This window comes from Bombyx mandarina, chromosome 25, assembly GCF_030267445.1.
Source record: "Bombyx mandarina strain Sakado chromosome 25, ASM3026744v2".
In the NCBI taxonomy this organism is placed as follows: domain Eukaryota; kingdom Metazoa; phylum Arthropoda; class Insecta; order Lepidoptera; family Bombycidae; genus Bombyx; species Bombyx mandarina.
In genome coordinates this window covers 7,869,214-7,891,524 of record NC_143231.1, presented here as the reverse complement: position 1 = coordinate 7,891,524, position 22,311 = coordinate 7,869,214, and the positions used below count along the sequence as shown (strand labels likewise).

The 22,311-nt window shown below is 46.7% G+C and overlaps 1 protein-coding gene across 1 annotated transcript; it reads right to left on the bottom strand.

The window, feature by feature from the left end:
- Window positions 1-544: 544 nt before the first annotated feature.
- LOC149499867 (uncharacterized) lies at window positions 545-21,512 on the bottom strand. The gene is made up of 2 exons (XM_089738544.1): window positions 18,683-21,512; window positions 545-661 (listed from the first exon to the last, which is right to left on the bottom strand). Exons 1-2 carry the CDS (start codon window positions 20,669-20,671, stop codon window positions 545-547), a joined length of 2,106 nt encoding a protein of 701 aa, XP_089594670.1. The 5' UTR covers window positions 20,672-21,512.
- Window positions 21,513-22,311: the final 799 nt, after the last annotated feature.

The window sequence follows — 22,311 nt, the reverse complement described above, 5'->3', positions numbered from 1 at the left end:
ACCATTTCTTCGCTCACTCCCCTCTTACCCATATCGTCTTTCACGCAATCTATCCATTTCTTCTTAGGTCTACCTCTTCCTCTATATTCTTCCACAATCATACTTAACACTCTCTTACCTACCTCATTTTCATTTCGTCTCATTACATGTCGATACCATCCCAAACGCGCACTTCTCAGCTTCTCTGTCACAGGTGTCACTTTCAGACTTCCTCTAACATATTCATTCCATATTTTATCCATTCTCGTTACTCCACACATCCATCGCAACATTCGCATCTCTGCTGCATGCAATCGCCTTTCATCAATTTGTACCAATCAAAGATATGGTACGAGTAATAATACCCTATTTTCAGGCTTAATGTATACTTGGCACGACTGCAACACTCAATTGTCCTCTTAGAAGTCCAATTTTTAAGAGTAAAAACCCGTTTCGAATCTCGATTACGCCCAGTAGAAACAGTGATCAACGGCAGCTACAAGCTCCGAGCGTGTTTCGTGTATTTGGCACTAGTCACTAGGCATTGTCTCTAATTAAACCGGGATCAGATGTAGTGGTTACGGCGGAGCTCAAACGATGCCGCCACGTTTTTGGTTTCAGGCCAACAAGCTTCTTGTGACCCTTTGATGCCCGCGTACGGTCTGACGAACAGGGCATCTATCTGTTTTTATTAAACACGATTGATATATTATATTTTTTTTTTAATGGATTCTAATTTTGTATTTTTATAATTCACTCCGTTATCTAGGTGTCTAGAAGTTACCGAAATTTTCAATAATGATGTTAATAGTAAAAACTATAAAAGAAAGAAAAATTAATAATTATTTTTTCTTTCTTTTATAGTTAACATATCTATACTTAATATTATAAAGAGGAAAGATTTGTTTGTTTGTTTGTTTCGAATAGGCTCCAAAACTACTGGACCGATTTGAAAAATTCTTTTTCCATTAGAAGCCGACATTGTCCCTGATGAACATAGGCTACTTTTTTTTATTTTTTATTTATTTATTTTTTTTGGTTTCATGTGTGTTTTAATGTTTCCGAAGCGAAGCGAGGGCGGGTCGCTAGTAACATATAAAACTCTATAACAGCGGCAATAGACTGCACCAAAATAACTATAGCAGCCCTTGTAGATAAAATATATGTCGTAACAATAATAACTACTGATTACAATAATATATAATCTTAATATAACATATTTTTTATGACGATATACATTGGTAGGGTGTTTTTAATTGTCTGCTATATCAGTCGGACAGACGGCCTACCTGATACTAAGGAGTTAGTCACTCTTGCTCATAGACGCTAATGATATCTGGACCATCAAAATTTGAAAGGAGTAATTAACTGTCTTTTAATAATTTATTTTAAAATAGTCATGTGGATATCACTTTCATGACTAAGTACATTATCTAAACTACATTTTTCTACATTATATGACATATTTTTATATTATATAATATTATTTAAAAACAAACTGTACTTTGAGGTGCTTTGAAACGGCATCTCTAATGTAATTCAAATATCTAATCGAGCTTTGAACTTCAATTCGTTTTAATCTCAAGCGTTTTACATATTATTTTCAAATCGAAAATGTATTGGTAACTGCATTATCTAGCACGGCATCGGCGAATTTCTGACCTCGTTTGGCCTTCAGCTAGGACCTAAAAGTGCGGCGGTGCTATTAAAACTTGGAACCAAGCAACATCGTTAGAGCACAACGGGACCGCACGGAGACGTGGTGAAATAACCCCCAATATTATTTTATTTGATTGCAATTTTAAACTCGATTCATTCAATTCGATAAGTTGTCGCGGCCTACCAACTTGTCCGGTATATTCGTAGGAAACGTATCGCCAGTTTTCAAATTCGGTAAAAATCTTTTCTGTAACCAATTTAATTCTATAATAATTTAAATTAAAATAATTTTAATATTTAAAAGGTAACACGTGTTCTGGGTTGACTTTTATAAAGAAGGAATGACGTGATCGTGTAATAAAAAAATGTATATGAAAAAGATGTATATATATGGCGTAACTACTCGTAGAGTTTATTCTTGCAGAGGTAGGTACTGTCATCTTCCTATCTCTGCTGAAAGCCGTCATCTATTCCGACTGGAAGACAGTCATACAATATAATTGACATTTCAACCTCATACCTCGAGATGGGTAGCGGTATTCATGTGGCAATATTCTTTATGGCTTTGGTGTCTACTTTATACTAAGTCAGCTTGATCCTCATCAAAGTGAAAAATGGAAATAAAATTGTTGTATGTAAGTTTGTGTTTTTTTTTCTTTCGCAAACCTAACAAATAATCCTATTCCTTTCTTCTTTGTAACTTCTCAAACAATATAGTCTTCGGTAATCTGAGTAATGCGATTATTACTTTATTGCTACACAAACATTTAAAAGATCCATGCGAGCTATAAAAAGTTTATATAATCGCCATCGGATTGGGTCAACGAAAATTTGAAAGTATCCAAGTTGTAAGACTTATTCAAGTAGCGAATTCAAAGAATAAAGAAGTTTTGTTTATGTAACTGTAAAATTAACAAATATTTGCTCTTTGGAATATATATTGTTACGCGCTGGGGCGCGATAAATAAATGCTCCACCAAAGTACAACTAAAAACTGTATTCAACACTTGGAATGCTTAAAACACTTACAAACACTTTAAAATTCTCAATTCGCTTCTTCCGCTTCGCTTCAGGTGATCCGTTCGCTGTTTCGCTTCGAGTAGTTCCGATTACTAATTGACTGCGTGCCATTTCTGCAAGCTTTTATAGCCGATCCCACATCCCTAGAATTATCGAGAATATTCCACACATTTCGAGTATTGTGTTTCCGCTATCTGACAATAGATGGCGTTGTACTTCTTGAGCGTTCTAGGTGCTACTAGATCCCTCGATATTCGTTCGACTATTTAGTGATAGATGGCGTTACTCTTACCGGCGTAACAATATGCAGCATATATATTTGTACTTTCATAACAAGCCTTTAACAAAATTTCGTAGGTCAAACGTTTTGATATAGTTCAACAGAATCGACGCAAGTTCTGAGTGCGGTCCTGCGGTTAACGCTTTGGCTTCCGATGCAACACACTGCACACAGTTGCATACTTCCGCTAACTGTACTAATGAGAACAATAATGTAATACTACAACAACTAGTAGGAATTTAAAAGCTTAATCAGCTCACATCAAATAGAGCGATTTCATAGTATATTATAACTCTCATTTTAAATTTCTAGGATACATATTTTGCTTTTTGTTTAGTATAATAATAGTACTAAGTGGTTCTTATAGATCATTCGGAGCCTCTGAGTCTATAGGGGGACTCTGTTTCTCTCTCTGTGTTTTGTTACCGTATGTTCCACAGGAATTGCTCAGAGGAATTGATTGAGGTGATTCCATGATATCGCTTTGCACTGCCAACCATGGAACGGGGCTAATCTATACTACCTAGAATCAGATTGAGGTCGAGCTTGTAAATATCTTCACTTTTTTGTAACCACCAGAGTAATTATTAATGTAGTGGTTTGTTGAAGACGGCAGATATATATCTAAAGCAAACACTGTTTCTAACTATTTAGGTACGAGATTTGATCGTATCTATAAGAGTTCTCAGCAGGAAGCAACAGCTTAGCTGTGTTCCTAGCATTGATGTTGTCCACAAGCGACGGTGGCCTTTCATTCGTATTTTCATCTCCCTGAAATGGCAATAAATCAAAAAGTCATGAAACTAAAAACATAATTATTTTTATTGACTCATGTAATTGAACTATTTCTTGTTTTTTGAGAGTAGTGACAGTTGAGCTTAAAAACTCGATATACAACAAACGTTAGTGAAACTCGTAACTCCGACAAGTTTCACGACAGAGGAAACGAGTCACTCAGATCAGGATAGTATTTAGGAAATCCGTTGCTACATTTTTTTATAACTAAGAGAAGCAAAACTAGTAATTTCACACAAATTATACTTGTATTCTCTCTCAGAATTAATTCGTAGTCGAGAAGAAGAACAGGGTTAGGATCTCTCCCGAATGTTGGCCTCCCAAAGATTTCATATCTCAATTATATGCCGTTTTGGGAATCGGTGAGGAAGACCCAAGAAGATAAACCGTTGCGCTACATGCGACTTTGTACGACGAATAACCTATGCTAGATGCCCGATCTATGCTAGTTCTTCTAGCGGGGTGTCTCGGGAGTATAAGTTGGCGACGCTATCTTACCGGGACTCAGATTGCCATCCGACCGAGAGGCTTGGTTGCCATAGCATGGATCAATTAGTTGAACCATCCAATGTAGGCAGGTTGGCATCCTCTTTCGCAACGACCCGTTGCCACCGAGCTGGGGACCAGAGAAGGGATTTCGAACTCCGATCCCTATAGAAGGTGCTCCATACAGTGAAGGTCACGCATAAGAGAGGCAGCCCCACCGCGCGCTACCAGTATACTAGCGTGCACACTTTTAAAGAGCAGTGGAAGAATAACCAGATCGCGGTATATCACGCCTGCTACCCGATAGGCTGGTTCTGATCTTCCTATATACCGGACGTATAAAGTGGGGTGACGTAAGACATTCCCTCTCGATTAAATATTGTGCGACGGGAGGTTTTTAGTCGGTTTACAAGACATATTCCGCTGGCTGCCTATAGCGAGTTAGCGAAAGTCCAGCGATTTCGTCCTGACCAAAAACAGGTTTTTTTTTGTTAAAATATCACTGGTGGTAGGACCTCTTGTGAGTCCACGCGGATAGGTACCACCGCCCCGCCTATTTCTGCCGTTAAACAGTAATGCGTTTCGGTTTGGAGGGCGGGGCAGCCGCTGGGGCTGTGAGCTCATCCACCCATCTAAGCAATAAAAAAAAATTGTAATGGAATAATGTTGTTTGTTTAAGTTCGGCTTGTAGTCAAATAACGGCATCTTCAAATTTTGACATATCGCATCGCATATAAATTTCACAGTGACTAATTCCCTTTTATAAATTCTCATTTGTTACCTCTTATTGCTGGACTTGCAATTTCCTCAACAATTTACTATTTCAATTTCTTAGTCTATAACTCTCTGATTCGGACCTGTTTCGTTGTTATTGTGGATCCTAAAGTAGCTGTGTTCACTGACGGTCTGGACATAACCACATCACGGCAGTCCATTTACCCACTTCGACCTACTACATATTATTGTTTAAAATAATACCTGCAGTAGAGTTTATACAGTCTAATTTCAAACATTTCCATTTTTTTAAATAAAATAATCAAGTAGTACGATTTATTTAATTAAATGTAATTGTACGTATAGCGTGTTAAAGGTGTCGTTTTACGATATTTCTTCTAAGCCAGCAGTTTTAAATTTAATAACTGCTATTATTTTAATAATTGTAATATTATTGTGCTATGGCAGCTCGGTTGTTTTTAATAGTGTCGAGCTCCTGTAAGGATTTAAAACTTCAATGTTTTAATGTTACAAAAGCTACTATCTCTATATATAAAAATGACTTGCTGTTCGTTAGTCTCGCTAAAACTTGCGAACGGCTGGACCGATTTGGCTAATTTTGGTCTTGAATTATTTGCGAAAGTCCACAGAAGGTTTTAAAAAGTAGATAAATATGAAAATTCTCCGAACTAAATAAAAATAACAATTTTATTTTTCCTTTGATGTGTCCCCCGTCGGACGGATTTCTTTGGTTTGTTTTAAGTTTGTTTTATATAAATGTTTAGGACTTTTATTTATCGATTGAGGCACTTCGAAGTCTGCCGGATTAGCTAGTTAATAAATAAAATTATTAGGTGTGCACTGCATGTATTCCTTCTCCTGAAGTGAAACCTTCAGAGCACTGTACGTATGCTACCTCACTGTTTCGCATGCAAATCCTCCAAATGTGTCACTTTTCAAATGTCATTTCACTGTCAATGTCACTCAAATCACACAATAGAATACAAGGTATATGCCAGATATCTGTAATCTATTTAACTACTTCTTTTATGATAAGTGTGCATATACTAGTTTCGAACAAAAACTTTAGAACCGTCGGTTTACCGACCAATTACACGCAGTCAGTGATAGATCTTCCATTTTTCGTCATTTCGTCACCTCCCAAAATTTTTTCAATTCAAAATATTACATTTCACATTCAACGATCCCAAGCTGGGATTGTCTCTTCTACTGGAAAAATACGAAAAGCCAGAGAACCCAATGTCGAAGCCATCAACTTGATATAATCTTCTTGATATATCGTTAATACTATTTAAGAGCGAGTATCATCATCATAATGTAGCTTCAACACTTTTTAGAATCTTCTCTTTCTCTGTGTATGTGCTTTGTCTTACACGTTACAGCTCTAAATATTTTTGTGTGAGTGGCTTAATATCACATTGAGCTATGCGTCAAAAGTGTAAGGGATTCTTTCTTTGCTATTTCGATGATGGAGTCGTTCCAGAAAATGGAAAACGTGTCGATGGTTACAAATATAATATTATTAAATGATAGTATAAACAAAATAGATACGATAGTTTTTATTTTACTAATGCATAAAATACTTACAAATGGGGGGGGGGGATTGGGGGTCAGCTGTTGTAAATATACCGAGACTTTAGAATTCATATCTCAAGGTGGATGGCGGCATTTACGTTGTAGATGTCTCTGGGCTCCGGTCACGGAATAAATAAATAAGGTGGCTCCGGTAACCACTTAACAGGTGGGCTGTGAGGTCGTTCCCCAAACTACGCAATAAAAAAAAATACTACTCGCAACGTAACGAAGCTAAAAATCAATTGTCGCTTGAGGTCCACGGACTTTAAGGAACGATGATGTCTGCCAGCAACCTTCGCGTTCCATTGCGGGATCACAAAATGTGTGGTTAAAAAAACAACAAGGATTTTGTTTAATAGATTTATATTGTTTTCTTATTACTTTTCATTTATACATATTCCATTTTGGCTTCGGTATTTTTACACCCCGTATTCGGACACGTATTATTATTTAAAGAAATCAAAGCAATATATTGGCAGAAAATCCTAGCAATACACGTGCCAATAAGACCGGCTCTATTTCTTAAGGAAAATATGAATTCGACGCAGCTGCTTAGTGATCGTAACTTGGAACCCGTAAATATGTACATACAATACTTGAGTTTTTTATTTATCTTTAGCTTAGGAAAGTGTTGATTTTTTTAAATTTAAATCATTGTAAGGGCAAGTTTGAAAGAAATATATGATTGAATTGCTACAACTTAAAATTTTAATTATTTTAAGTTAATTACTTGAAATTCTCACCGTTTTCTTTATGAATCACTCAGTATGTGGTCTATTTCAAATTGGCTTTTTTTATTGCTCAGAAGGGGGGACGAGCTCACAGCCCACCTGGTGTTAAATGGTTACTGCAGCCCATAGACATCTACGACGTAAATGCGCCACCCCCCTTGAGATATAAGTTCTAAGGTCTCAACTATAGTTACAACGGCTGCCCCACCCTTCAAACCGAAACGCATTATTGCTTCACGGCAGAAATAGGCAGGGTGGTGGTACCTACCCGTGCGGACTCACAAGAGGTCCTACCACCAGTTCGCTTTTGCGAAACCTATGTATTTAATAAACATAAACATTTTGTATCAACTCACTACTGAACTTCGTACAGAACGGTGATTATTGTTGTGCAAGCATTGAGACTTCAAGAAAATTCAATTTGCTCGTACGAAGCGGAATGCAAGCAAGCCTTCACACACTTTATTTGTACTAATAAATGCACTCGTTACTTACTCACCAATTTATTACAGGTCTCGCACCTGCTACACTCATAAACTTTGTTGCTTTTCCAAGGTAAATAATATAGGCTCATTGGCTTACCGGCAATAATGGCCAGCGCACATTGTGTGATTAGATTTTTTTTGCTAATCTCCCATACCGTTTGGGCCATTCTGTTTTTTTCTTTTAATACCAGAGCTGATTCGAAGCTAATTCATATTAGTCATTGACTTTTAGTCATTGGAATGGTATTTTTCTGTAACGTAGACAAAGTCACAATAAATTTCTCAAAATAGGTAGTCCATGTGGATTTAAATTTATTGGAGTCTATAAATATCGCCACATCGATCGTCTCATTGGTCTAATTAAGACCTCATTCATGTCTCAAAGGGCGGCATTCACGTGGTAATCTTTATAAGCTTGGATATCCATTTGATATTACTAAGAAACCAAAGAGTTCTTACCTGAGGCTATTTAATGTAAAACCTTTTTTAATCACAACGTTGTTGGGTAGCAATCCGAAAAACAAAGTCCACGGTTGCATTGCATAGCGGCTTTCTGAAAATACCAATCGTAACCTATAAATAGTGGAATAATTGAATTTTAATTTATCCTTTAATTATACAGATTACAAGTTCCGATTAAGAAAATCGGTTTAATATCGATAAGTTTAATAGCGAACTCGGCGTTTGACGCGAATGATTTCAGGCAGACTTGGGGCTGAGTTACTAAGTGTGGACTTATTCCGTAGCAATTAAAACTTTAGCCCGGTTAGTTTAGCCGGAAACGGTCCTTTCTGTATTGTTCCAGTAGCAATTGTAATGTAAACAAAGAAGTGAAGAGACAAAGCGTACTCGAAAACAGTATTTAGCGGAGACTTCGCTGCGTTTCTTTGGGGACCTGCAAAATATGTTTCGTTGTCTTGTATAAAACTATAGTCTCCAACTTCTGTTGCGTTCGGTACCGTTAAATCCGGCTCCATAGTTTCGACGGTAATGGGAGTTTTCGCAGTGCTGTTGCGAAGACTTTCTTGTTATTGTTACGACTTGTGCAACTGTACTGCGATAGACTCAATACAGATCGATCATAGAATCGATACCGATAGAATAGATCCAATCGTGTCACCGCACTAAGCATATTCGACACTTAATGGGCCAATGTTTAAATATTTCGTCATTCAATACTGGAGACAGATACGAATCTAATTTTATTTACCTACCTACCCGTGCGGACTCACAAGAGGTCCTACCACCAGTAAAAATGAGCGAGCAACCTTATGACCCATCACGGCACACTTCGCGTTAAGGTTGCGACCGAACTTGCCTGGATGGTGGTGGTAGCTACACCTTTTTATCACAAAACAAAATATAATATCCTAAATAGTTAAAAAAAAACATATTGAACAATCGTACTATAAAAAATTTGACGTAAATTGTGGATTCTCGCGTCCGAAAATATTAGTTCGTCGCCAACAAAAGTTTTGGCTAAATTAAGACGCCGAGCTCGCGACCTACTGCAGGATTCACTGTGCTGTGGCGTAGGTAAGTACGCAGTGGTCGTAACGGCAGCCGCGGTTTAAGTAATTGGCCCTGCCTATTTCTGCCGTGGTACCTACCCGTGCGGACTCACAAGAGGTCCTACCACCAGTAAAGATATTATAGATATTATACAAATTATGTTTAACACGCACTTAATGACGAATTGTGTTTTGAAGGGTAATTCAATTTTCAATTTCACAATCCATACAAGTTTATAAAACGTATGTACATACATATTGTGATCTATAATAGCTCCAAAATCAATTTAACATCAATTTAGCTTAGAACTTGTGCGCCTGTCAATAAATAGAAGCCATATGACTGCGCACCGATATTGAGTACAAATTGGGGCAATAAAATAATAAATTACTATAGAGTAGTGTATTTATTGTGCACCAAATCATTGATAAAATATTCCATCATGTCGAAACACATTTTATAAGCGACTATTCTGTAGTAGTAGTGTGTAATATGAGATCAGCGGGCTATTATATATTTAATGCGTAGTTGTGTGAACCATCACACTGTTCATCATCACGTGAGTGCCGCCACCAATCTTGCGATTTGAGGCCGAAGTTTCGGTTTTAATAAGGCACGGTAGACAGTCCCTGACCGTAAAACATGAAGACCGGAAAGCATCACTATTTGGTGACAGAAATAAACAGGATAGTCATACCTACCCATTCGCGCTGTGAGCACCTACGCCCTAACACCAATAGAACAACTTTCACAGAAAACAAATACCAACTTACCATTAAACAAAACAAAGACTTACCAAAAACAACGCAACTCACTCAGCTCTTTTAACGTATATACCAGAACCTAATCTATTTTGGGAGATTCGGGAACGAACTCCGTAAATTGCAAGCCGCAAAAATTACATTAAACCGTCATATAGTTCAATATTCAGTAAGCGACGTGAGATGAACTCCCGCTCGAGAGTTTATCATCGCCCTGTCACTCCACAGTTATTTATGGACCAGTAAACTTGGAAATATATTTTCCTCGCCGGCGGCCGCGCGTCCATTTCAGGTTAAACCCCTCGGGCCAAGGCACTAGACGAGTCGAGTGTCATAAATTTGAAAACTGTTTCGTGAAAGCAAAAAAAAAAACGAAACAAATATTTGACGTTCACTCTGAGCCGATCTTCGATAGGCCCGGCTCGGCATCCTGCCCTGGATTTACGGCTGTTTACAAACCAACCGAGTTAAACGCCTGCCGTAAAACAGGGAAACATACAAAGCTGTATATATCACTAAAATATCTATCATATAAAGATGTTATGTTATCTTATAAACGTCGTAAGTGAATTTTACATTTTACAACGTGTACATTCGGTACAAGCTTGTCGATTCTCGGATTATTTTGTAACTCACATAACGCTTTCACATCAATATAAAAGATGTATCGTAGAATGACGTTGAATCGCGCTAACGACATTTTCAAGATAAGCTTGTACACGGAACAACAACTTTGGTCTATCTTTTATCGTTAACCGAGCAAAAACACCCGCTTAGTGGAAGATCCAGATTTTTCTGGGGCAATCCATCTACTGTCGTCCAGCTGGTGGGCCACAATAAACTTAGTGATACCAGTCAGAGATACTATCGATGCTCACCGCTTATTTCCTCACGCATTAGGAGGAGAAATATCACTCCCCCGATCACCCTCTTCGGCCAACCTATACCCTGGGTCAGGAAGGTTAAGTACCTGGGAGTCACCCTGGATGCATCCATGACATTCCGCCCACACATAAAAACAGTCCGCGACCGTGCCGCATTCATTCTCGGCAGACTCTATCCCATGATCTGTAAGCGGAGTAAAATGTCCCTTCGGAACAAGGTGACACTTTACAAAACTTGCATAAGGCCCATCATGACTTACGCGAGTGTGGTATTCGCTCACGCGGCCCGCACACACATAGACACCCTCCAATCCCTACAATCCCGCTTTTGCAGGTTAGCCATCGGGGCTCCGTGGTTCGTGAGGAACGTTGACCTACACGACGACCTGGGCCTTGAATCAATCCAGAAATACATGAAGTCAGCGTCGGAACGGTACTTCGATAAGGCTACGCGTCATGATAATCGCCTTATCGTTGCCGCCGCTGACTACTCACCGAATCCTGATCATGCAGGAGCCAGTCACCGTCGACGCCCTAGACACGTCCTTACGGATCCATCAGATCCAATAACCTTTGCATTAGATGCCTTCAGCTCTAATACTAGGAGCAGGCTTAGGGACCCCAGTAACCGTACTCGTCGAACTCGACAAAGAGGTCGACGTGCAACCTAGCCCATGCATCAGCCCGCTGAGTTTCTCGCCGGATCTTCTCAGCGGGTCGCGATTCCGATCCGGTAGTAGATTCATTCGCGAAGCAATTGCTCTTGAGTTGTTAGGTCTCCTTCGGAGGCGCTCGGGCAGCTGTTAGCAAATCCCACCCCTCCTGGCTGAGCCTTTGCTCGCCCACCTGTCCTGGTGAAACTGGAAAGGCCTTCGGGCCACCAGTAATCTCTCAATCATAAAAAAAAAAAAAGATACTATCGATGATTTTGCCTTCCAACTCATTTTAAAACACAGCGAAAAATAATTTTTGATAAAATAATTTTTGATCGATGGAGACAAAGTAATGTGTTTGAATTAAATAAATTTATTCACCGATAGATTTATCATGAGCAACGTGACGTAGTATGCAGATATCCAAAACTAGTCACGTAGTGACTAGTATTCGCAAAAGTTGTTCACCTGTGAAATGATTGATGATAAAGCCTCCGTAGCTTAATAGATAAGGGTCTGATTTTCTTAACTGACTAAGCCATTAGCTGGTCCTCGACTAAGTTCCATTTTCTCAAAATTTCCATTTTTTCCGGTATTATATTTATATTTAATATTTATATTTAAAAGATCCATAATTATATCTTCAATCGTCTTATAAAATCTAACTCACAAAATTTGTGACTTTATAAATAACTAGTTCAGTATCATCAGAATGTCAATTGGTTATACCATATTTATTGGGTCTTTTTTTTTATTGTTTAGATGGGTGGTTGACCTCACAGCCCACCTAGTGCTTAGTGGTTACTGGAGCCCATAGACATCTATAACATAAATGCGCCACCCACCTTGAGGTATAAGTTCTAAGGTCTCAAGTATAGTTACAACGGCTGCCCCATCCTTCAAACCGAAACGCATTATTGCTTCACGGCAGAAATAGGTAAGGTGTCGTGGTACCTACCCGCGCGGACTCACAAGAGGTTCTACCACCAGTAACAACTTCTTCAACGTCGTTTCTCTAGGTGCCATTCACTATACTTTCGTTAATAGTTATACACCAGCTAGGATATGAGTTCGTATGCCAATTTTTTAATAGACTTTAAAACAGATGGAACCGTATTTATCTATGTAATCTTTCAACGTAAGATTCATAAAATTCAAGAGAACCAATCAAGGACCGGTGAAATTACAACATTTTTACTTCTTTGGCCTACTATCCTGATCCTGTTACCAGAATTAAAAAATCTCGTTTTAATTGGTAATTTGCCTTGTTCTTCGAGCGTGTGTTTGCAGAGTTTAAACTAAATTTCCTTAATATTTACATGTGCTTATTAATACCAGTTAAATTCACTGTGATTTTTCTTTTAGAAACGCCTTAATTTTTTTTGGTTAAGTTTTTAAATTAAAGTATCCCCGTAAGTAATTCAAATGAGATTTGTTGAGAGAGACTTGATTGGTACTCTCTAAACTGTATACGGGGCCTCCGACAAACTGTAATAAAATAATTTTAACGACAGTCTGATTACTTTTATCGTCAGTTTTCGGTTCAGTTGGCGCATTTTCAAACCATTAGTTTTATGCGAATTACAACTAAGGAATTGCTTATTTATTGTGACCTTCGGAGAAAGGAACACAATTTGTATTAGTCGATTTGAGCAATGGACCAATAAATTGATATTTGAAGATGTGCCGTTATTTTTTGTGGAAACATCGTTACAGATCAGTTGGAATAGAACGTATTTTTGATTGTTATTACTGAAAGATTTGTGAGTAAAACAACTACAGAACTGCGCCATTTAGACGATATCATCTCTTAAGAGAAAATTCAGGAATACTACTACTAACTACTACTGCGGAAAATTCTGCATCATCCAACTTCAGCAGTATATCCTATTTATTTCCCACTGTTGTACCTCTTAGCCTTTAGGCAGCAGCTTTGTTTTGCCCCTGGCATTTCTGACTTCCATGAGTGACGGTAACCATTCACCATCAGGTGGACCGCATGCTCTTCGGCCTTATGGGGCAATAAAAAAATCTTAAAAACTTTAAGGGCTATTTTTATCTTGCTTAATTTTGTAAAAGATCTCACAGCCGACTTAGTGTTTAGTAAAGACCATAGATATCTGATATATCAACGTAAACACCTCCGTTCGCTTTGAGACATGAGGTCCAAGTTTCAAGTGTATTATATAATTGCTGCCCCACTCTTCAAATCTGAGTGCATGATTGCTTCACGGAAGTTATAGGCAAGATGGTGGTATCTAACTGTACGGGCTTATAATAAGCCGTCAAAATCATTTGTGGATAGGTTAAGTACGTCTATTGCCTCCGGTAATCAGTTAACAACAGGTGGACTGTTTGCAATATTTTAAGACTATATATGAAAGTGATGAGGACCGAACGATAAATTATTGAAATAAAAATAAACAAAGTTTAACAATATTTGCTATGTGTATGTGCATTACTATAATTCTCATGTTGTATTTGTTATTTTAGTTATGTGTTATTTGTTCTACACACATTCATCACTTTTTATTATTATTCTCATTATCCTCTCGCAGGTCTGCTGGAAGAGATTTCTTAAAGAAATAAGCAGTGCCTTTGTACATAATTTTCCTATTACTCTGTACTATGTCTTCTTTTCTGTGTGTACATAAATAAATAAATAAAAATAAACGAATTAAAACTGTTTACGACGATACCCTAATAAACCAATAAATGATATTTCTTGAGGATTTTATAAACATAATAATGAATCCAACAGCTATCAGGGAAAACGGAGGCTTATCGCGGGCAGATTTAAAAGCTAACGAGATCAGTTATGGCTGAGAAAGGATTATCAGAGCCGATCTCGGTTGAAGTTTTGACAAGAAGACGCAAATCTTTTTGTTTTAATTCCGAAGAAGTCACTCGGAAATTTCTCGATTATTTTTTGTGAGTGATTATGACACGCAGTCCTTTTTTTTTTTTTTTTTTTTTTTTTTTTTCGGGTAGAGGGCCGAACCTCCTACGAGGTCCCCGCGCAAAAGGGGCGCGCGGGGTATGTGAGACTCAACGATCTGCATGGTGTTGTGAGCAGACCGCGGGCCCAAGGATTTTAGAGCCCACCCACTAAACGACTCCCCTGCACTCTTACACCCGACGTCCGATCCCCTCCGAGGTCAGAACCCGGATGAGGTAGGGGGGCTACCGCGGTCAACACTACAACCAGACAGCGCGGCTCACCCCAAGGACGCCCGGCCGACGGAGCCTTCGAGGCGAATCGAAGGCTCTGAAACGTCGGCCGTCTCGGTACGGCAGCCCGTCGGGCCGCCCAGACGGTGCCGCTGGTGTCCCGGAATACCCCGCTGGACCAGAACCAGCCTGCCGGGTCGGGACGCGATACACCGTCGACCGGTCGCTCTAATCACTCCACGGCAGCGCGCTAGAGTGCTGGTAGCGCGCCGCGCGGCCTCACCCCCTCAGGTCGCCCCTTGACCTTCACCGGGGGGAGGCCGCCACCTACAGGGGCCGGGACGTACGGGCGTATTCCCGCCTCCGGCCCCCGGCTCGACGGCGACGGATCGGTGCGGAAAGGGAAGAGCTCTCCCTCTCTCGCTCCGCCGCCTCCTTCTGCGAGATGGTGGACTCGCAGAAGTCGAGCATCGCCTTCCAGGACGCGTCGCTGCCGAGCATCGTAGCCACGACGCGCGGCAGCGAGAGGTCCTCTCCAATGACCGCGACGAGGGCGGCGCGTTGCTCGTCAAATCCAGAGCAACGCGCCAGCGTGTGTTCCGCTGTGTCTTCCTCGTCGCGGTCCGCGCAGTGGTGGCACTGCGCCGTCGGTTCCCTTCCGGCTATTTTGAAAAGATACCGGCCAAAACAACCATGGCCGGTCAACATTTGCGTCAGCCGGAAGGTGAGGCATCCGCGGTCGCGGCCCACCCAGTCCGCGAGAACCGGGCGGACCGCCTCGACGGTACGGAGGCCGGCCGACGGGTCCGCCAAGCGGCGAGACCACGCCTCCAGCACGGACCGCCGAGATTGGAGCCTCCGCGCTCGAACTACTCCTTCGCCGGGGCGCCCTTCCCCCCTAGAACGAAGGTCGCTACGCCACCGGTAATCGGCAGCGAGCGCCTCCGCCTCCAGGTCCCAGGGTGGCGCCCCGGCGAGCAAACACGCCGCCTCGAAGGAGACGGTGCGGTATCCTCGGATCGCCCTGACCGCGATCGCGCGCTGCGGACGTCGCAGCGCGGCGACGTTCTGGCGGGTCAGGGCGTGGCACCATACGGGCGCGCCGTATAGTGCCATCGACCGCACCACCCCCATGTAGAGGCGGCGCGCCACCTGATCGGGACCCCCGACGTTTGGAAGCAGCCGGCTCAAAGAGCCGGCCGTCGCCATCAGTCGAGGGCCCAACTTCTCAAAGTGAGCGCGGAAGTTCCACCGACCATCCAGTTCGAGGCCGAGGTACCGAAGACCGGTCACCCCGACCCCGACGCGGACGCCTCCGATCACGAGGTGGGCACCCAGAGGCGGCGCTCGTCCCGGCCCGTGAAACAACAGGGCCTGGGTTTTGTCGAGCGCCACCTCGAGTCCCAGCCGTCGGATCCTTGTGACGACGTGTGCCACGCCTGCGCACGCCAGACGGGCAGACTCTCGGTAGTCTCTCCCCGGAGCCACGACCAACGTGTCGTCGGCGTAACAAATTACGCTCAGCCCGGGGAGAGGACCCCGTACGACGCCCCGCAGGACCCAGTCGTAGCCGATGTTCCACAGCAGGGGGCCCAGGACAGACCCCTGCGGAACACCGCGCTCGACGGGGAAGCGGTACATCGCCCCACCGTGTCCGATGCACTGGATCGACCTGCCCTCGAGGTAGGAGCCGATCAGTCGGCGGAGGTATGCGGGGACGCCGTGATACTCCAGCGCCCCCGCGATCACCGACCAGGGCAGGGTGTTGAAGGCGTTCCTTACATCTAAGGATAACGCCATCGCCACCCCGCCCCGGGATACGGCTTCATCGGAGAGGGCCCGCACGCGCAGAATTGCGTCGATAGTCGAGCGGCCCTCTCTGAAGCCGTACTGCTCCGCCGAAAGATCGGGACCCGTCTCGGTCAGGTGCCGGACGATGCGGGCCGCGACGATCCTCTCGAGCATCTTGCCCGCTTCGTCCAGCAACACGATGGGGCGATAGCCCGCGGGTGAGTCCGCGGGGCGCCCGTCCTTCCGCAGAAGAACCAGTCTGCCCGTCTTCCATTTTGACGGGAACCGTCCCGACTCGAGGCACGCTTCGAAAAGCCCCCCGAGCCGGTCTCCTAGGGCCTCGAAGGCCAAGCTCCAGACCCGGCCGTGAACGCCGTCAGGGCCGGGGGCCGTGTCCTTCGCTCTCATTTTGGACACGGCCGCATGGATCTCCGCCCCCGTGATAGGGGGAGGGGGCTCCTCGGCAGCGGGAACGCTGGGGCGACGCGGAGGCGTGCCCCACGTGGCGTCCATCTGGGGGGGCTCAAAGTCCCCCCCCGCTGCCGGCGGGAAAAGCGCAGAAACTATTTCCCTCAGCTGCCGAGGCTGGAGCCGCTCGGTCACCGGGAGCGCCCACGGCTGCAGTTTCCTGCGAACCATCTTGTATGGGCGCCCCCAGGGATCTTCGTCGAGCGACTCCAGGAGAGTCTTCATGCTCTGCTTCTTGGCCTCGCCGATGGCCAGCTGCAGCGCCGTCTGCTTTTGACGACAGTCAGCGTGCAGCTGGGCCGCCGTCTCCGCGAACGCAGCGTCGCGACGACGGCGGCGGCGGTGGCGTGCGCTCCGGCGGCGCGCCCTCACGCACTCCTCGCGGAGTCTTGCGATCTCGGGCGACCACCAGAACGCACCCCCACGTGGTGCTCGGGGGCCGACCCGGGGCATGGCGGCATCGCAAATGTTTGCCATGGTGCCCCGGAACCAGTCGACCTCCGCATCCACGTCCGCGAGCCGCGCGGGTTTTGGCGCCCACGCAGCAACAGCGGCCGCCTCCATCAGTAACTCCTTGTTCATCCGTTTCAAGGCCCACCTGGGGAACGAACGGGGCGCACCTTGCGGGAGCTCCTCCTCGCCGCGGGCGCCCGCGGCTGACGACGATGACAAGGAGGAGGCGGAGAGCTCGAATCGGACGTATCTGTGGTCCGAGAGCGTCTCCGCCCCCTCTAGTACGCGCCAGCCGCGGGTGCGGCGCACGGCGGACGGGGACGCGAACGTCATGTCCACGTGAGATTCCCCGTTCCACCGCACGCAAGTCGCGACCGTGCCTCTGTTTAGGAGACAGAGGCCGGTCGCGATCGCCCACTCCGAAAGGGCCTCGCCTCGCGCATCCGTGCGGGGGGAACCCCAAGCCGTGCACTTGGCATTGAAGTCCCCCGCGACGATGACAGGGCGGGACCCGAGGCGGTGTAAAAGCGCCTCGAGCCCGCCCAGAAACCGCTCGAACTCGGCGAGGCTCCTGTTCGGAGAAAAGTACGCCCCGATCACGACGGTCCCGTCGATCCTAGCCGCGACGTACCCGGGTCCCCTGGCCACCATATCCAAGGGGGGTAACGCCGCGGACTGTCTTAGTACGATGGCCACGGAGCCGTCGACGTCCCCGATCCAGCAGTCCTGGTCGGTGGGGACGAAGTACGGCTCCGCGGCGACAGCGACGTCGATTGACCACTCCGCCATTGTGTGGACGAGGAGATCCTGTGCCCTGGCGGAGTGGTTCAAATTACATTGGAGGAAGCGATGGACGCAACCCATTACGGGGCTACGTCCATCGCTCCCTCGTCTGTCCCGCCCTGCGGCTCGACAACAGCCGCGGCGGGAACTGACTCGCCGGCTGCCCTTGTTGCAGCCGGCTTCTTTTTCTTTCCGCCCCTCCTCGTTTTTGTAGAGGAGGGGGCGGACTTGCACGCCGGGCCCCCGGCCCGGTGGTCGGCCTTCCTTTTAGCCGCATCGCACAAGACGCAGTGCGGCGCGGCTGCGGTGCAGGAGGCTGCCTTGTGCCCCGGTTGGCCGCAGCGGAAGCACAGGTTGCTGCGGTCCACTGTCGAGGGGCACTTGGCGAGGCCGTGGCCGGTGCCGAAGCACCGAAGACAGCGCCACGGCCTGCTCTCCTGCAGTTGCACGTGGGCCACAACCCAGCCCACGCGCAGCCATCCTGGGCTATCTGAAGGCCGACCCTGTGGAGGGGTGGCCAGGAGGTTCGCCGTTGCGATGGGGCAACGCGCCCACGCCGTCCGGGTACCGGAGTAGGTTGCCCGGAGCTCCCCGACTTTGACGTCGGCGAGGGCGCAGTTGCCCTGCGACGCGATGGCCGCGGCGACCTCCTCCTTCGTGGCGCACTCGTCGAGGCCCGTAATCTTCACCTCCGCCATTTTTACGGGCCGCGCGATGCGCACCACCTCGGGGTCCGGCAGGATCTCCCTCAGCCGGGCCGCCAATTTTTCGGCCGCGGCGTTGGTGTTCGGGCCGGGGCACTCTACCAGGCGGGCCCCGTTGGCCGTCTGCCGGACCTTCAGGCCACCCTCCACGCCGAGGGCGTCCACATTCACGCCACCGCGCGCCCGGATCATCACCTCGTGATAGGTGATGCCCTTTTCTTTTGCGGCCGGCAGCAGCTCTACGACCACTGCAGCCGACCGCGGGGCGCGCGGCCTTCTTCGTCCAGTTCGACCCCTCGGCTCCGCTCGACCCTGTTGGCGGGGAGCGGTGGCCGCAGGGGCGGGCTTGGGGCGCGGCGCGGCAGGCACCGCTACCTTTTTGGGCCCTCGCCGCACCACCGTCGTCCAGGCCTCATCCATGTTGGCCGGGGCGGGGGGCAGTGGGCGGGGCTGGGGGGTCAGTGCCGGTTTGGCGGCGTTGACGCCTCCCTTCTTCTTTGTCCGGCTCCTGCCGGGCCCTGCCTTCACAGGCTGGGGCGGAGCAGGAGCGGACGCCGGTTTTCTTGCAGGGGCCGTGGGTGCCGGCACCCCCGCAGCCGCGGGTATAGGTGCAGCCGCAGTGGGAGTTCGCGCGGGTGTCGCTTTCTTTCCGCTGTATGTCTTTACAGCGGGCTGCACCCTCCTGCGGGGCGCCGGCACAGGCGCACTGTCTTTCGCCTCATGGGCGAGGGGCGGCCGCGCACGCTCCACCTTCGAGCTGCGCGCCTCCTGTATAAGGAGCTGCCGCCTCAACTCTTCGACCTCGCTGAGGCCTTCCACTTCGGGCGGAGGAGGGACAGGGGCCGAGCTGCGTTGCCGCTCGATGAGGTCGGCAACCATCGTTCGCAACTCGGCCATGTCCACTTTAAGTTGCCCATTCTCCGACTGAAGATGCGCATTCTCCGTCGACACTTGTTCAAGGCGGGCGTGCAGTAGGGCCACTTCCTGCCGCAAGCCCGCCGTCTCGGCGTTTGTGGTGCGGTCCACGACGTCCTGCAACCTTTCCTCTAGTGTGGCGGCCGCCGATTTCATTGCCGACACTTCGGAGCCCTTGAGGCCTGCAGTTGATTTGGCCGCTATGGTCGTAACTATTTCTCCGACTATTTGACAAGATCGGAGGGGGTCAGAGGGACCCACCAACGTCAGGGACCGCTGAAGGCGCTCGATCTCTCCGATTTTGTTTTTTTTATTTTTTGTCTCACGGCAGGCGGCCCTGGACTGCGCCGAGGAGGCAGCGTCCAGTCCGCAAGACGACGGCTTGTCAAAATCAAATCCTGTGGCGGGCGACGCCGCAGCAGTCGCCGGCCCTTCCGCCAACGCCATATATTTGGCACTGGCAGGCTCGCCCTCCGAGGAATCGGACGGAGCGGAGGACGCCGGCTGTCGAGCCGACTTCCGCTTCCGCCGAGTCCGCTGCCGAACACAATCGGCAAACAGCGCCGGTGTCTCCCTCCCACTGGACACGTCGCCCCTCACGGAGCTTCGCGCCGAGTGTAGTGAGATGAGGCTGTCGCACCTCTCCAGCAGCACGGTGGGGACTCTGTCCCTTACGCGACCCGTGTTGTCGCCCCCTTCGTCGTGGCAATGTTTGCCCCCCCCAGAAACGGTGGGGCAGCGTGCGGCCGATCGCTCGACCGCACGGAGGGATTCTCCCCCCGCGGAGCGGGAGGTACCCTCCTGGGGTAATAAATTTTTAACAGGTGCCATTTTTTTTCATGTTTCCTTTTTGATTAACCAGGGGTCGGTCCCCTGGGGTCTGGTTGGTACCCTCGGGACTGGACTCCCTCCAGCCATTCATCCCATCGCCGGGCACCAGAGCTTAGGATTGGGGCATTTTTTAAAGAGGTTTACGTCCTCGCGGCCCCGTGCCTCGCGGCAGCGGCCCCCGTCCCCCACGCGGTGAGGATTACGGGTTGGCCGGCGGCCCGCCGAGTGCAACGAGCAACACGACAGACCACCGCCCGACGCTCAAAAGAGCAACAACCACGAAGCCACGCCGGTATACCGGTACCCCCCTCTGGAGGGCGTGCCCCTGTAGCCGAAGCCGGGGACATGGCGACCAGCGGCCGGAAGATGCATAAGCAACGCCGGCTCACTACTCCATCAAAAGGCAGGCCAAAAGTGGCCCACCATCTCCCATGGGCTACGTCCGAAACGGGTCGGACGTGACCCGAAGAAAAACAAAAAAGGGGGAAGAAGGGGGAAGAGAGAGGGAGCCCGAGCGTCTCCAGGAGGAACACCCTTCAGCGAGTGAAGGGCGTGAAGAGCCCGCAACTCCCCCTGCTGGTTTTGGTCCGCGTCATCCGATCTCTTTCGTTGCAAAGCCTAACTAGGCTATCCTACACCTACACCTAACCTACCTCCCTAACACCTAAGAATCCTTGCAACGAAAAAGATCGGACGATACCCCTGGGAGTGGGACTGTTCCCAGAGGATCCCGTTATCCGCCACCTACGGACGCGCCCGGTGGAAGTCCAGCAAAACTCCCCCACAGACGGAGCCCCCGGCCACGCAGAGTGCGCGCCGGGGGGCCCGCCCAGGTCCCTCGGGATGACACGCAGTCCTGATATTGCACTTTTTATTCGAAATTGAAAGCGAATAAAGTCAATTAGTGTAAGGAATCGATTACTTCCTTATGCGTGCAATGTAAGTTTTGCGAAACGCCTATAGTCTCGGTGATTTGGCCGTGTGCCTGTGGCATGTGGTTCTGATGAGTAAATCTTACTGAGATGGCACAAATATCATAAACATCTTGTGTGGATATTGCAGATGCATTCATATTATACACATGCCCTAGTCCTTTAGACACTATGTAGATTTTTGGCATTACGGTAAATATATTCCCATACACGAATTTTTGATATAGAATATTGGGTTATTAATTTGTTTGTCTATTCAAATAAGTAATGAACTAAATTTGTAGACAATTAATGTAAAAATTTCATCATAATATCACGGATATCAAAGATAACTTCTTAAATTCGGTTATTAATTACCAAACATAATTCGATCAAACTAAATTGATCAACGATCGAACTCAATTGCAAATTCAGTACTTACAGTTTTACGTCTAAACGTCTCAATTGAAAACTCCGCTTACATATTGTGAACTGGCTCGGAGCCAGCGGATAATCCGAGGTTTCGTTGCAATATTTGTGTCTCACGTAGCCGGCACTATTCAGCGGATCGAAAAACTTTTCTAATATTCTGGTTTCGGATGAAAATACTTGGTGAAGATTTTGACTGCTGATAAACGTGATTGCGTACCTCAATTTCGAGTTGTTCTTGTTAGTCTGGTTTTGCAACTTAATTTATATTTTCTCCTGACAAAATTAAGCAGAATTAGC